The sequence below is a fragment of the Mirounga angustirostris genome, unplaced genomic scaffold, assembly GCF_029215605.1.
Source record: "Mirounga angustirostris isolate CCGP_5_RB_7025 unplaced genomic scaffold, mMirAng1.0.hap1 SCAF_11, whole genome shotgun sequence".
Classification (NCBI taxonomy): Eukaryota; Metazoa; Chordata; class Mammalia; order Carnivora; family Phocidae; genus Mirounga; species Mirounga angustirostris.
The window spans coordinates 56,227,231-56,241,384 of NW_026991719.1; the positions used below are offsets into that span (position 1 = coordinate 56,227,231).

The 14,154-nt window shown below is 39.8% G+C and overlaps 1 protein-coding gene across 6 annotated transcripts in view; it reads left to right on the top strand.

Moving 5' to 3' along the window:
• Positions 1-398: 398 nt before the first annotated feature.
• EDA (ectodysplasin A) overlaps positions 399-14,154 on the top strand; it is a 345,587-nt gene continuing 331,831 nt past the window's right edge. For all 6 annotated transcript variants that reach the window (XM_064574196.1, XM_064574197.1, XM_064574200.1 and 3 more), the window contains exon 1: positions 399-973. In XM_064574196.1, coding sequence (XP_064430266.1) covers positions 581-973 — 393 coding nt within the window. In that variant the 5' untranslated portion in view covers positions 399-580. The remainder of the gene's footprint in view (positions 974-14,154) is intronic.

The following is a 14,154-nucleotide window of genomic DNA, read 5'->3' on the forward strand; positions in this document are numbered from 1 at the left end:
TTTCTTTGCTCCACTTTCTTCCCAAGGTTCCCCAATTCTTCTCGGCCTCCCCCTCCTTGCCTTCTCCTGCCCCCGTACAGGCGCTATAGGGTTAAATTGGGGCGGAGCCCAGGGATGAATGACAGCGGCGGTCACCAACTGGGACAGGCGCAAGCGGGAAGAACTGGGTGGGGCAGTCAGGCAGAGGGGGAACCCACACGCCCCCAAGGCCCCGCCCTGTGGCTGGAGGCCCAGGGTGGAATGGCAGGGGGCGGGGCGCCAAGGCTTGGCGGGCCGGTGGTTGGGCGTCCAGGCAGCCGCTTGGGGGATGGGGCGGGGTCGGCCTGGGCCGCCTCCCTCATTCTCCCCGCGGGCCGAGCCGCCCCTCCCTCCCGCCCCTCCTCCTCCCTTTCCCACCCCTCGGAGTGGAGCTGCACATGCGGCAGCTCCCTGCTCCGTTCCGCCCAGCCTCCGTTGCTCTGGAACGGGTCCCTGCAGCCCCCAGCCGATGGCAGGGCAGTAGCCGCCTGTCAGGGGTCCTGAACGGCTGAGGCAGACGCGGCGGCTCCAGGGCCTCAGAGAGTGGGTGTCTCCGGAGGCCATGGGCTACCCCGAGGTAGAGCGCAGGGAACCTCTGCCCACGGCAGCGCCGCGGGAGCGGGGGAGCCAGGGCTGCGGCTGTCGCGGGGCCCCTGCCCGGGCGGGCGAAGGGAACAGCTGCCGGCTCTTCCTGGGTTTCTTTGGCCTCTCGCTGGCCCTCCACCTGCTGACGTTGTGCTGCTACCTAGAGTTGCGCTCCGAGTTGCGGCGGGAACGGGGAGCCGAGTCCCGCCTTGGCCCCAGCACCCCTGGCACCTCTGGCACCCTGAGCAGCCCCGGTGGCCTCGACCCTGACGGTCCCATCACCCGCCACTTCGGGCAGCCATCACCTCAGCAGCCGCCGCTGGAACCGGGAGAAACCACACTCCCCCCACACTCCCAGGACCGGCACCAGGTGAGTCACCTAGGAGGGGCGGCGGCGGCGGAGGCCCCCTCCCCTTGTGGGCAGGGCGGGGGCCCTCCCCCACAGGGCCCGGGGGAGGACTCTGCCACCTCCAGCCAAGTTGCAGGGCCGGACCAGGGAGGGGGCAGGCGAGCCGGGGAGAGGTTGCCCCGGGGCAGGTTGTCCTGGGTCCTGATCTAGCTCACCCAGACTCTCTCGAGACCCCTGGACTTGGGAACTCTGGCCGGCGCCCGCCGCCCCCCAGCTACCGGCTGCCTTGGGGAAAGTTGGCGGCTCTCCCGGCGGCGGAGGTGCGGGTGCTGCCCCTCTGGCGGACTAACGGCAGCAGCTTGGCCCTTCTGCTCCTGGTGAGATTCCCTGCCCGCGGTGCTTGTTTTTTCGTGTCCAGAGCTGATGCCAGCACGAGCAGGCTCTCCTTTGGAGTTGGAGCTGTAAACAGCTGTAATAACTGCTCCACAGTTGAAACAATTTTTAATCGTATTTTCAGCGCGGGTCCTTGTGCGCTGACCAGAACGTGGGCTTGTTCACACTTACCTGCAATTTGAGACTGGTTGTCCTCAGTGTTCTAGTGAGGATCAGCGCCCCTGTGGAATTCTGGTAGAAATATGCCGTCTTGCTAGACAACTTCTGAACAGCAATTTAAAAAATCTATGGAAATAAAACTCACCCTTTGCATGCCGGTTCTGACTCTTTTTGGGGGGGGGTAGGTAGGGTGAGTGTGAAGTCTATTCACTACTGCTAGTTTGAGAACAGGAATCTACTGATGGAATAATTACTCAAGAGTAATCTTTCAAGAGCAGTTTTGTTTTGCAATCTTTATGGTAGCTTTGGTAGTTGTCTTCAACTAAATTTGGTGCACTTAAAATAAGTGTTCTCTTAAGTGCCATATTTTGTCATGTGAAATTTAAGAGAAGCAAGCATCCAAGAATCCTTTTGAGGTGGCTAGAGAATAATAGTGAATTTGTTCCTTTTGGGGAAGAGGGCAAGTTGTGTAAATAAGTTTCTTGAAATGAGGGGCCCAGGATTTCTATATTTACTACCACATCCAGAGTCATTGTCATAAGCTAAACATTGTTTGTGCTCTTTGACCACCTATCCAAAGCTGGCCTCTCATTCACGACGAAACTGTAATGTTGGCACTGACATATATTCTACATTGTGCATCGTAAAGTTACCCTGAGCCGAAAAACGTCTTGCTAGCACACTCCAACTTATATAACAGCTTATCAAAGAAGAGAATCAGTAGACATGCTTCTCATACTTGGAACTTTAAACACTGTAGCTAAATGATAATTAACTAGGATTCTGGCTCCCTTTATCTATCCACCCCCGCCCCCACAATGCCCAGTAGAAATACTTAGCCACTGAACATTGATACTCTGTGAAAAGATGAAGTAATTGAACTTCCTTAGTTAAATGGTAGCCAAAGCTTTTTGGTATTTAGGATGGACAGACCTATGTTTATATACTGAGGATTAGCAGGACAGCTGCACTCTAGGGCGTCTGTGATGGTGTGTGACTCTCACAGGTCTACAATGGCATTTAGTCGCCTGTTGTTTGCTTAGCACTTCGAATAGTTCTGTCTAGGTTTAAATACAGCTCCCTATTTTCTGTCCTTCTGTTTTAATCTTTTTGAGGAGTAGCAACAAGCATACTGGCTCTTTACATTGTTGGCGTCAGTTGGAGTCAGGGATTTTTAGAATTGTGAGGGGCCGTATGAGTCCATTTTGTTTGATCCCCTTGGATAGCACAGAGGCCCTGAGGGAGGGGGGAATGATTTGTCCAAGGTCATACAACTATGGTCAACAGTAGAAGGGAAGTTGGTCTTTTGACTCCCAGTTCAAGAAAGTTCGTTTGTTCCCCAATAGCATACAACTACCGGAACCTTTTTGGGAAAAGTGGGATGGAGCTCCATAGTACAATTCTTGCAATGTAGAGGGCTCAGATTTGCATCAATTTCTTTTACTCCACCTGTATTTTGGCCAGACTAAGTTTAACATGTATTCCTTACTCTTCCTGAACATTACTTTCGGGAGAATTGAAATATACTTCAAAGGAATTTTGGCCCAGATTCAAATTATTTTCTCTTGAGGATATTAGTTTTAGTACTCCCCCCCACCCCCCAAAAGGGGAAAAGTTGGCTATTAGAGTTAAATTGATACTGCTACATCTTGGGTAAAATTTCTAGTGCCCTGGTGCACCCTCTGCTGGCTTTGCAGGGACATTTAATTGCAGTATCTGCTGACAGTCAAGATTCTAAGTTGTGCTGACAGATTCTGATTCATAAACAAGGAAGTAAACAGCCTTGTGGGATTTGGCCACGTAGGTCACATTTTTATATTTTAGTTTTTCAACACAAACAGCTGCTCTTACAGCAACTCTTAGATGGAGAGGAAGAAAGATAAAAATATTACACCCTTCAATGGGCAGAACATTCAGGTTTCTCACCAGTTTATTTGCAAGGAGTAAAGACAAACTGATGAGACTAAATTGCGGAAAGATCTCATGAGACCAAGTAGGCAAAACAGAGGCACTTCATTGTATAAGGTCATACAAACCTACCCATGTTTATGAGATGATGGGCTCAGTTATGACTCAAGAAAGGGATCTAGAGATCACTGAAGAGGTTCATTTGTATCTCAATTTAAAAACGTTTAAAACAAGATACAGAAGGAAATTAGGGCAGTCGGGATACATAGCAGAAAGATCAGCAAAGTTCTCTGGGGGAATTGTTAGAAAAGCCTCCCCAGTGGGGACACTGCAAATGATAAAAAGTGAGAGGGTCACCTCAGACCTTTTGGAATCATAACTGTCTCCTTCAGCTGGAGTAGCTGAGGAGTACCTGTAGATTTATCCGGCTACTCACTGAAGATAATCTAAAGAGCTAGGTACATCTCACCAACTTCTGAGTCAGACAGTACACAATATGATTGTTACAGTAAAAAAAATAAAAAATCACTGTTGATCATTCTGTGAAGAAGTTGGCCCAGTTGTGATTATGGTCCTCAAAGCCAATAATATGGTAGGCATCAGCAGGAAGGATGTTGAAAACAATGACAAAACAAAACCCTTATCTTTTCCACGTAAAAGATCAAAAGTGGATTTGCATCCATAATCATGTAGGAAATTCTGGTGGCTGCTTCTCAAGAAAAACCTAACAGCTGATAGAAGTCCCTAGAAACCCAATTAAATTGATCAAAAGGATAGAGGGATTTTCTAGTTGTTTTTTTTTCCCCAGTCAGGAGAGAGAGAGAGGTTGAGGGAGGGATATGATCAAAGTCTACAAAACCATGAGAGAGATGAATAAGGTTAATATATTGGTATAATTTAACAATTTAGCTCAATAAATGGCCTGCTGTCAGCCAGACATGGAGGAGAGGCAAGTAAAGTAGTATCTCATTCAAATGATTGCCCTAAGAGATAATCTAAACTGGAACTCTAAGATTTAGGAAGTGTTTAGAAAAATAAATATGAGTAGATTAATGAGGATTTATTTGGGACTGTTGGGGATATTTGGAAAATGTTCCTAATTATTTGAGATGATGACATAGAAATCAACTTTATCTTTCCACAAAACATCTCTTGGTTTAACTAGATAGAACATTAGTGTATACAGATTTTACATTACTTATTAAGGCTGGTTGATCAAGAAAATGACTAGGAGTCATTAAATTCAAGAATTTTTTTAGTGGAATGGGATCCAGATAAAATAACTTTCTATAGGTTTTTTTTTTTTCCCTATAGGTTTAACTCTAGAGTTTTTAGTGTGACATTCAAGGTTTTTGATCAACTGACTCCATTATACCTCTCCCATTTTCTCCCTCAATAATTCTACTCCTGCAACCCACCCACCATATCCTGTCTTGGGATCATTCTCTAGTTGTTATGGTTGTTTTTGGTTTAATAACTCTTATGTCTTTATATAGAACTCTTCAGAAATCTGCCTCTTTTTTTTGTCTTTTTCACAGTACCTGACTCAATGCTAGTTATAGTTAAGGTACTTTAATACTTGTTGAGTTAAATCTTATTTTGGGCCTTTGGAGATCATCATGGGAAACAAAGACATTTTCTCTGTATGTAACAAGCCTGCTTTCCTCAGGTCTTGCTAAGCCTGTATCAGCTTTGCTTAGGTGAGTCAAATTGTTCTACTGGCAATGTTTCATTGGTTTCTAGAATTATTAGAAAGTGAAATGGAGAGAAGCCCTAACCACATTACCTTTAAAGTGGTTCAAAAAGCTTTCTGTACATCGTTTGATGTTTTATTTTGTTTGTTTTTAAGTCTCACCTCTTTCTTAGATTTTATGAAAAAATAATCCATTATCTATCTGTAAATACCTTATAGGGAAGATTTCTTTATAATAGAGAGCTTCTGAAGCCATTTAATCCTGAAGAACATTACCAAGAAAACCATTTGCCTTGCCTTTTAGGGTGGCCCTCATAGAAGACCAACTTTATCTATTGTACTTGGCTCTTCCCCCCCCCCTTTTCTATTGAAGTATTGCATACATACAGAAAAGGTGACAAATCATGCTTGTACAATTTGATGAATTACTACACAGTGAACACAGTGATGTTACCAGAACCCAAGTCAAGAAATAGAACTAGCATTTCACAACCCCCACATTATGCTCCATTCCTATCACTGTACCTTCCTCCAACAAAGTTAATGACTTTCTCAACTTCTAACATCATAGATTAGTTTTACCTATTTTTAACTTGATGTAAATCAAACAATATATATTTTGTAGGGAGTCTTTATTTTCTCAACACTATGTGATAGCCATCATGTTGCACAAAGCTATAGTTTTTTATTTGTATTTTTGTATATTATTTCCTTGTTTGAATATACTACAGCTTATTCATTTTACTGATTGTTTGGATTGTTTCTGTTTGGGTTATTATAAATAATATGACTATTATCATACATATCTTTTGCTTATATGTACTTGAATTTCTGGTGGGTATATACCTAGGATTAGAATTTTTGGGTTGTAGGGAATACATATTTTCAAATTTATTGATAATGATAGTTTTTCAAAGTGATTATACCAATTTACATTCCATTAGCAGTATATGAAAATTCTAGTTGTTCCACATTCTTGTTAACACTTGTTATTATCACTCTTTTAAATTATAGCTATTCTGGTGGATGGGTTTGTAATACTATCTCATTGTAATTTTAATTGCCATTTCTCAGAATCTGACTAATGAAGTTGTACTCTTTTTCATATGATTATTATCTATTTGGATAGCTGCTTCTATGAAGTACCTGTACAAGTATTTTGCTCATTTTTAAAAATTGGGTTATTTGTCCTTTTCCTATAGATTTGTAGGAATCCTTTATATACTTTGGCTATGAACCAATTTTGTACTTTTTATGTTGCAAGCCCTTCCCAAATCTCTTTATAGCATTCTTTGAGGAACAGACATTTTAAATTTTAATGTGTCTAGTTTTTCAGTATTTTCCTTTATGACTAGTGTTTTTTTGTGTTTCATTTAAGTAGTATTTTCCTCCCTTGAGATCATGTAGATATTCTTCCATGTTATCTTCTAGGAGCTTTGTTTTTGCCATTCACATTTAGATCTACAGTCCATCTGGAATTGATTTATATGTATAGTGAGATATTAGGGGCCAAGTTTTGTTTTCCATATAGACATTCAACCGACCCTGGCCATTTATTATAAGGAATGTCTTTTTCTTCACTTCTTTAGTGTCACCTTTGTCATAAATTGTCTGCATATGTGCGAGATTGTTTCTGAACTGTTTGTTCTGTTCTATTAGTCTATTTGTCATTGTAACAATACCATAGCCTTAATTACTGGACTTTATAATAAGCTCTTGATATCTGGTAAAGCAAGTCCTTCCACCTTGTTTCTCTTCTTTAAAAGTATCCTGGATGTTCTTGGCCCTTGGCATTTCTCTATATATTTTAGAACCAGCTCATCATATTCCACAAAAAAAGAATAATTTTAAAGGGAATGATGTCAGCAAGATGGTAGATTAGGAAGTCCTGAACTCTCCTCCCCACCCCCAACACACTCATTTAGCAATGATTCAAGGAAAAATTCCCTTTGTGAGAAATTAAGGGACTAATTGAAAGGCTCCTATACCTGGGGTGAATATGAAACCAGACTCACTGACCCCAGCAGGGAGATTTGGGATACCCTCTCACCAGCATACCTGCTACCAGCTCAGCACCATATGATAAGGAAGAGAGACCCCCTAGCTTCCAGATTCTCCCAGGGGAGGGAAGGGGTTGGTTCACATGTCCAGCACTCACAAGTTTTCAGAGGACTGACTTCTGTCTTTCTCGTCTTAAAACTCTGAAGGGCCTGCCTAGGAGAAAACAGTGACAGTGTCTTGGGCTGGTAGATATCATAGATCATCCCTCTTGCTGAGCACAGAGCAAAAAGACAAAAAAATCCCAGCTCTCAATATTTCCTTGGGGAAGAAAAGTTTATCTGTGCATCTGGTGCTCCAACTTCTCCAGGGCTGCCCAAAGAACTGGTATCTGACTTGCCAGTCTAGGAGTGCAAGGATCTGGCACAGTCTAGTTTTGGATGTGAACAGAAATGATGGCTAGGACTGATAGATGCCATAGATCCTCCCACCCTGCTCATCACAGAGTGGATAGAAGAAACATTTCAGCTTTCAACTTACTCCTGGAGATGGAAGAGATGATTTGTGGATTCAGTGCCACAACTTCTCCAGGGTTGCCCAAAGAACTGGCATCTGTATTGCCAGTCTTGGATCTCTGATGGGTCTGGCATAGTCTAACTATCTGGGGGAAAACGGAGATGGCAGTTTGGACTGGTAAATGCATAGCTACTCCACTCTGTACAGAGTAAGTAGAAAAAAGCCACAGCCGCTTGCTTCTCTTTGGGGAGGGAAATAATTGATAGAAGCCCCCAGAATCTCTGATTGGGTTGATTTGTGAAGGTCTTATGTACAAGACCAATCCATAGAGCTTGAAAGAGGTGCTTTCTTTGTGTAATGTGTAGACACCAACACAGAGAGTCAGTGAAAATGAAAAATCAGCAAAGATGTTCCACACAAAGGAATACATTATATGTCCAGATAATGACCCTAATGAAAGAGTTATGAGATTTATTTGACAGAGAATTAAAAATGACTGTTATAAAGATGCTCACCTCAATCTCAAGAGAACAGTGCATAAATAGAGAATTCTAACAAAGAGAAAATAGAACCAAACAAAAATTATGGAGCTATAGAACCCAATAATTAAACTGAAGAAATCATAAGCAGGATTCAGCAGCAGATTAGGTAAAGCAGACAGATCAGTGCACTAAGATTGGTCTTTGGAAATAATTCAGTCAGTGGAGCAAAAATTTTAAAAAGTGAAAAAGCTTAGGAGACTATGGGACACCATCAAGAAGATCATTATAGGCATTAGGGGAGTCCCAGAAAAAGGAGAGAGACAAAAGACCAGAAAGCTTATTCAAAGAAATAATAGCTGAAAACGTTCCACATCTGGGGAAGAAAATTGACAACCAAATTCAAGAAGCCCAGAGATTACTAAATAAATAAACCCAGAGAAATCCACACCAAGACACATTATACTCAAATTGTCAAAAATCAAAAACAGAATTTTGAAAGCCTCAAAAGAAAACCAATTTATCATAAACAAGGGAACTCCCCCTAAGGCTATCAGCAAACATTTGAGCAAAAATCTTACAGACCAGAAGGGAGTGGGATAATATATTCAAAGTGCTGAAGGGAAAGAAAAAAAAAAAACAAAACCCTGCCAACCAAGAATACAGTACCTGTCAAAACTGTTCTTAATAAGAACAGATACAGACACTCCTAGACAAATAAAAGCTGAGGAAATTCATCATCACTTAGACCCGACTTACACGAAATGCTACAGGGAGTTTATTAACTTGAAATGAAAGGATACTAAAGAGCTATGTGATAGCATGAGAAAGTATGAAACTTATTGGTAAAACTAAATATAGAGACACATACAGAATACTGTATTACTGTAATGGTGAAGATAAGTCATTTTTATTTCTAGTATAAAAATTAAATGGCAAAAGTATTAAAAATAACTGTTAAAAATACACAATATGAAAAAAACAGATGTACAATATGGATAGATGTAGAATGTGACAAAAATAATAAGTTGTGTATGAGAAATGTGAGCGTGTAGAATTTTTGTATGCAATCGAACTTAAGTTATCAGCTTAAAATAGATTTATAAAAAGAAAAATCAGCATATCGATACAAAAAACAAAACGCAGGAAGATAATGAGAAGAAATAAAGACTAAAGAATCTCAAGACTAACAGAAAACTAACAAAATGGCAGTAATAAATCCTTCCCTATCAATACTTACTTCAAATGTAAATAGACAAAACTCCTCCAAAGCCCTATAATGACCAAATGGATAAAACCAAGACCCAGTAATATGTTTTTTTACAAAAAACTCACTTTAGATTCAAGGACACACATAGACTGGACATAAAAGGATAGAAAAATCATATGGTATTTGTCTTTCTCTGACTGACTTATTTCACTTAGTATAATACTCTCTAGCTCCATCCTTATTGTAAATGATTTCACTCATGTGGAATTTAAGAAACAAAGCAAATGAACAAAGGAAAAAAAAAGGAAGTAAACCAAGAAACAAACTCTAAATTATAGAGAACAAACTGGCTAGCAGAAGGGAGGTAGGTGTGGGTGGGTTAAATAGGTAATGGGGATTAAGGAGTGCACTTGTGATGAGCACTGGATGATGTATGGAATTGTTGAAACCCTATATTGTATACCTTAAATTAATATTAATTACTCTGTATGTTAACTAACTGGAATTTAAATAAAAACTTAAAGAATAGCAAAAGATAGTCCATGCAAGTGATAAACAGAAGAGAGCAGAATTGGCTATACTTCAGACAAAATAAACTTTAAGTCAAAAACTATCAGAAGAGGCATTATATAATGATAAAATGGTCCATTCAACAGGATGATATAACAGTTATATATGCACCAGCATCAGAAAACCTAAACCTAAAACACAAACATTGACAGAATCAAAGGGAGGAATAGACAGCAATACAATAATAGTAGAAAACATCAATGCTTCAGTTTCAATAATGGATAGAACATCTAGACAGAAGAACAATAAGGAAACAGAGGACTTCAACAACAGTATAGACCAAATGGACCTAACAAACATGCAGAACATTCTATGCAACAGCAGCATAATACATATTCTTTACAAGCACACATATCTTTCCCCAGAAAAGATAACATGTTAGGTCACAAAGCAAGTCTTAACAAATTTAAGAAGATTGAAATCATGACATGTATCTATTCTGAACAGAATAGAATGAAGCTAGAAATCAGTAGCAGAAAAAAAACTGGAATATTCACAAATATGTGGAAATTAAACAGCACACTCTTAACCATTGGGTCAAAGAATAAATCAAAAGAAATTAGAAAATACCTCAAGAAAAAAACCTACCAAAACTTAAGGGATGCAGCAAAAGTAGTATGAAGAGGGAAGTTAATAGCAATAAATGCCTACATTAAAAAAGAAGAAAGATCTGAAATGCCATAACTTTAGGGAGCTAGAAAAAGAACAAACTGAATCCAAAATTGGAAGAAAGAAGGAAATAAGGATTAGAACAGAAATAAACAAAATCGAAGATAGAAAAATTGACAAACTTAAGAGATTTTTCAAAAGGTAAAGGACAACCCCTAGCTAGACTAGATGCAAAAAAAAAAAAAAAAAGACTCAAAATCAGAAATGAAAGAAGAGACATTACATCTAATGGCACAGAAATAAAAAAGGATCATAAGAGACTACTATGAACAATTATATGTCAACAAACTGGGTTATCTAGAAGAAATGACAAATTCCTAGAAACGTACAACCTACCAAGACTAACTCAGGAAGAATTAGAAAGTTTGAACACACCTATACCTACTATGGAGAATGAATCAGTAATCAAAAAGGTTACAACAAGGAAAAGACCAGGACCAGATGGCTACACTTATGAATTCTACCAAACATTTAAAGAAATAATACCAGGCTTTCTCAAACTCCTCTAAAAAATTGAAGGGGAGGATCACTTCCAAAGTTATTTTATGAGATTAGCATTACCCTAATACCAAAGCAAGACAAAGACAACAAAAGGAAAGAAAACTATAGACCAATATCCCTAATGAATTTAAGATGCAAAAATCTTCAACAAAATACTAGCAAACTGAATCCAACAGCACATTAAAAGGATCATACACGGGACACCTTGGTGGCTCAGTCGGTTAAGTGTCTGCTTTGGGCCCAGCTCATGATCCCAGGGTCCTGGGATCAAGTCCCACATCAGGCTCCCTGCTCAGCAGGGACTCTGCTTCTACCTCTGCTTGCTGCTCCCCCTGCTTGTACTCTCTCGCTTGTTCTCTCTGACAAATAAATAAATAAAATCTTAAAAAAAAAAAAAGGACCATACACCATGACCAAGTGGGATTTATTCCTGGGATGTGGGGATGATTCAACATATAAAAACCAATTAATGTGATACCTACATTAACAGAATAAAAGATACAAATCACATTATCTCAATAGATGTATAAAAATCATTTAACAGGGGCGCCTGGGTGGCTCAGTCATTAAGCGTCTGCCTTCGGCTCAGGTCATGATCCTGGGGTCCTGGGATCGAGCCCCACGTTGGGCTCTCTGCTGAGCGGGAGGCCTGCTTCTCCCTCTCCCACTCCCCCTGCTTGTGTTCCCTCTCTCGCTGTCTGTCTCTCTGTCAAAATAAGAAAAATATCATTTAACAAAATTTACACTTTTATTATAAAAACTCTCAACAAACTAGAAATATGAGTAAAGTACTTCAAAATAATTAAGACAATATATGAAAAGCCCACATCTGACATCATACTCAATGGTGAAAAACTGAAAGCTTTTCCTCTAAGATTTGGAACAAGGCAAGGATGTTCACTCTCACCATTTCTATTCAACATAGTACTAGGAGTCCTAGCTAGAGCAATTAGGCCAGAAAAAAAAGCCATCCAATTAGAAAGGAAGAAGTAAAAATTATCCTTGTTTGAATGAATAAACAAATTCAATAAAGTTGCAGGATACCAAATCAGCATACAAAAATCAGTTGCATTTCTTTTTTTAAGAAAAGATTTTATTTGTCAGAGCATGCACAAGCAGGGGGGAGTGGCAGGCAAAGGGAGAAGCAGGCTCCCCAGTGAGCAGGGAGCCCGATGTGGGATTTGATCCCAGGACTCTGGGATCATGACCTGAGCTGAAGACAGATGTTTTACCAACTGAGCCACCCAGGCATCCCTCAGTTGCATTTCTATACACTCAAATGAACTATCTGAAAAGGCATTAAGAAAACAATCCCATTTACAATAGCACTGGAAAGAATACAACATTTAGGAATAAACTAAGGAGGCAAAAGATGTCTATACTGAAAACTACAAGGAATTGATAAAAGAAATTTAAAAAGAAACACAAAAAATGGAAAGACATCCTATGTTTTTGGATTGGAAAACTAAGTATTATTTAAATGTCCATACCACAAAAAGGAATCTACTGATTCAGTGAAATCCCTATTAAAATTCTAATGGCATTTTTCCCAGAACTAGAGCAAACCTAAAATATGTGCAGAACAAAAGACCCCAAATATCCAATTTAAGGAAGAAGAACAAAACTGGAGGCTCACACTTCCTGTTATCAAACTATATTACAAAACTCTAGTTACCAAAACAGTATGGTGTTAAAACACAAGTGTTGGTGAGAATGTGGAGAAAAAGGAACACGTGTGCCCTGTTGGTGGGAATGCAAACTGGTGTAGCCACTCTGGAAAATAGTATGGAGGTTCCTCCAAAAATTAAAAATAGAACTATAATCTAGCAATTACACTACTGGGTATTTACCCAAAGAATACAAAAATACTAATTCAGAGGGATACATGCACCCCAATTTATAGCAACATTATCTACAATAGTCAAATTATGGAAAGAGCCCAAATATCCATTGACTGATGAATGGATAAACAAGATGAAGTATTTATTTATATGTATATATATATAATGGAATATTACTCAGCCATAAGAAGGAATGCAATCTTTCCACTTGCAATGACATGGATGGAGCTAGAGAGTATTATACTCAGCTAATTCAGTCAAAGAAAGACAAATACCATAAGATTTCACTCATATGGAATTTAAGAAACAAATGAGCACTTCTGGCTCTTATCTTCTTGGGCTCTAGGTACCAGTTCCAAAAATATTTGTAAAAAAGTGGCACATTTGCTGTTTTACTAAGTTATTATTGAGTTATTGTGTGACATTTTATCCCTGTTATCGTTATTTTATTAGTAAGTTGAGAGTAGTGTGTGCTAGTGAGAAACCATTTTTTTAAATTTTATAATGTTATGTTAATCACCATACATTACATCATTAGTTTTTGATGTAGTGTTCCATGATTCATTGTTTGCGTATAACACCCAGTGCTCCATTCAGTACGTGCCCTCTTTAATACCCATCACCAGGCTAACCCATCCCCCCCCTTCCTTCTAGAACCCTCAGTTTGTTTCTCAGAGCCACTGATTTCTGTGCATTGATTTTATATCCTGCCACTTTACTGAATTCCTGTATGAGTTCTAGCAGTTTTGGGGTGGAGTCTTTTGGGTTTTCCACAGAAAGTATCATATCATCTGCAAAGAGTGAGAGTTTGACTTCTTTGCCGATTTGGATGCCTTTTATTTCTTTTTGTTGTCTGATTGCTGTGGCTAGGACTTCTAATACTATGTTGAATAGCAGTGGTGATAGTGGATATCCCTGCTGTGTTCCTGACCTTAGAGGGAAAGCTCTCAGTTTTTCCCCATTGAGAATGATATTCGCTGTGGGTTTTTCATAGATGGCTTTTATGATATTGAGGTATGTACCCTCTATCCTTATACTCTGAAGAGTTTTGATCAAGAAAGGATGCTTACTTTGTCAAATGCTTTTTCTGCATCTATTGAGAGGATCATACAGTTCTTGTTCTTTCTTTTATTAATGTATTGTATCACATTGCTTGATTTGCAGATGTTGAGCCAATCTTGCAGCCCAGGGATAAATCCCACTTGGTCGTGGTGAATAATCCTTTTAATGTACTGTTGGATCCTCTTGGCTAGTATCTTGGTGAG